This window comes from Echinops telfairi, unplaced genomic scaffold (assembly GCF_000313985.2).
Source record: "Echinops telfairi isolate 266 unplaced genomic scaffold, ASM31398v2 ScPeMD7_53;HRSCAF=182, whole genome shotgun sequence".
Taxonomy (NCBI): Eukaryota; Metazoa; Chordata; class Mammalia; order Afrosoricida; family Tenrecidae; genus Echinops; species Echinops telfairi.
In genome coordinates, this window is record NW_022103951.1 from 21,036,007 (window position 1) to 21,037,394 (window position 1,388).

General features: G+C 58.7%; 1 protein-coding gene across 1 annotated transcript; it reads left to right on the forward strand.

The window, feature by feature from the left end:
* Positions 1–3: 3 nt before the first annotated feature.
* LOC101660128 (PRAME family member 12-like) lies at positions 4–1,221 on the forward strand (the record flags this gene model as incomplete). The annotated part of the gene is made up of 1 exon (XM_030885778.1): positions 4–1,221. A coding segment is annotated over one exon (1,218 nt), but the record flags the coding sequence as incomplete, so codon positions are not given.
* Between the last annotated feature and the right edge of the window lie 167 nt (positions 1,222–1,388).

Consider the following 1,388-nt stretch of genomic DNA (forward strand, 5'->3'; position numbering starts at 1 on the left):
GGTCTTGATGTCCTGCTTGCCCGGAGGGCCACTCCACAAAGATGGAAGCTGAAAGTGCTGGATTTACAGGTGAACGCTGACCGCACCTTCTGGGACGTGTGGTTGGGGACTCACGCGGATGAGACCTCCTCAGAGGCCACGCAGCCCGGGACTCAGACCCAGAACGGGCACCCTGCGAGGCCAGGCGAGACGTTTGCATCCTTGGCCGCCCCGGTGGCGGTGGTGTTTCCCAACCTGTGTTTTCAGAAGACGGACCAAGATGAGCTCCTCAACTTCCTCACGGAGCGGGTCACGCAGGGAAAGGACCTGCCGCACCTGTGCTGCACGAAGCTGGAATTTGGGAGGCCTGTGCCCCACCACCCCATCGTGATGGAGAGGATCCTGAAAATGGTGCAGCTGGACGCTGTCCAGGAGGTGGAAGTGACTTGCAAATGGGACCTGGACTACCTCAACTGGTTCGCTCCGTACCTGGCCCAGATGGGTCACCTGCAGAGCCTCCGTCTCTCTGGGATCAGGCTGGGCTGCAGGTGGTTCAGCAGCAAGGACGAGGTGGACGAGCAGCTTGCCCGGCTCACCTCTCAGCTCTCCCGGCTGCGTTCCCTCCAGCACCTCATCCTGAGGGGCATCACCTTTTGCCACGACCACCTCTACAAGCTGCTCAGAGGCTTGCCAACCCCACTGGTGTCCCTTGGGATAGTGGATGGCTTGCTTTACTTCTCTGACCTGACACACCTGTCCTTGTGTCCCTGCCTCCATCAACTCCGGTTCTTGGACCTGCATGGGGTCTGCAAGGTTGGCTTAGATCATTCCTTCCTCCACCTTTTGATAGAGAGCACCTCAGCCACGCTGACCCACCTGGACTTAGGCGACTGTAACATCAAGGACCGCGACCTCAAGGCCCTGCAGCTCGCTCTGGGCCACTGCTCTCAGCTCAGAACCTTGCTGTTGTGTGGAAACCCCATCTCCACGGTTGCCCTGCAGGGCCTGCTGCACCACACCTTCCCTCTGTGCAAGCTCTCCCTTGTGGAGCTCCCTGTCCCTCCGCATTGCTATGTGGGCCCAGCACACTTTCTGCACCTGAACCGTCTTGTCCGGGCGATGGACCAGCTGAGGCTGACCCTGCCGGTGCACAAGGTCCACTCCCTCAACTTTGCACACAGTCCTGACAGCCGTGCCTACGATGCGATCCTCCTACATCTAGACAATGGACGGACGTCATGAGCATCTTCTTGGCTGTGTGCCCTCCACCCTAAATGGTTGTGGGAAACAGAGTTCTCCCAAGTTGTCTCCCCCAAATAGATGCCAAACCTAGCTGCTTGCCACACATGGTGAACGACTAGACACTTGGAGGTCAAAACAAGTAGGCCAGGGGTCATTCTCCCTAAGGG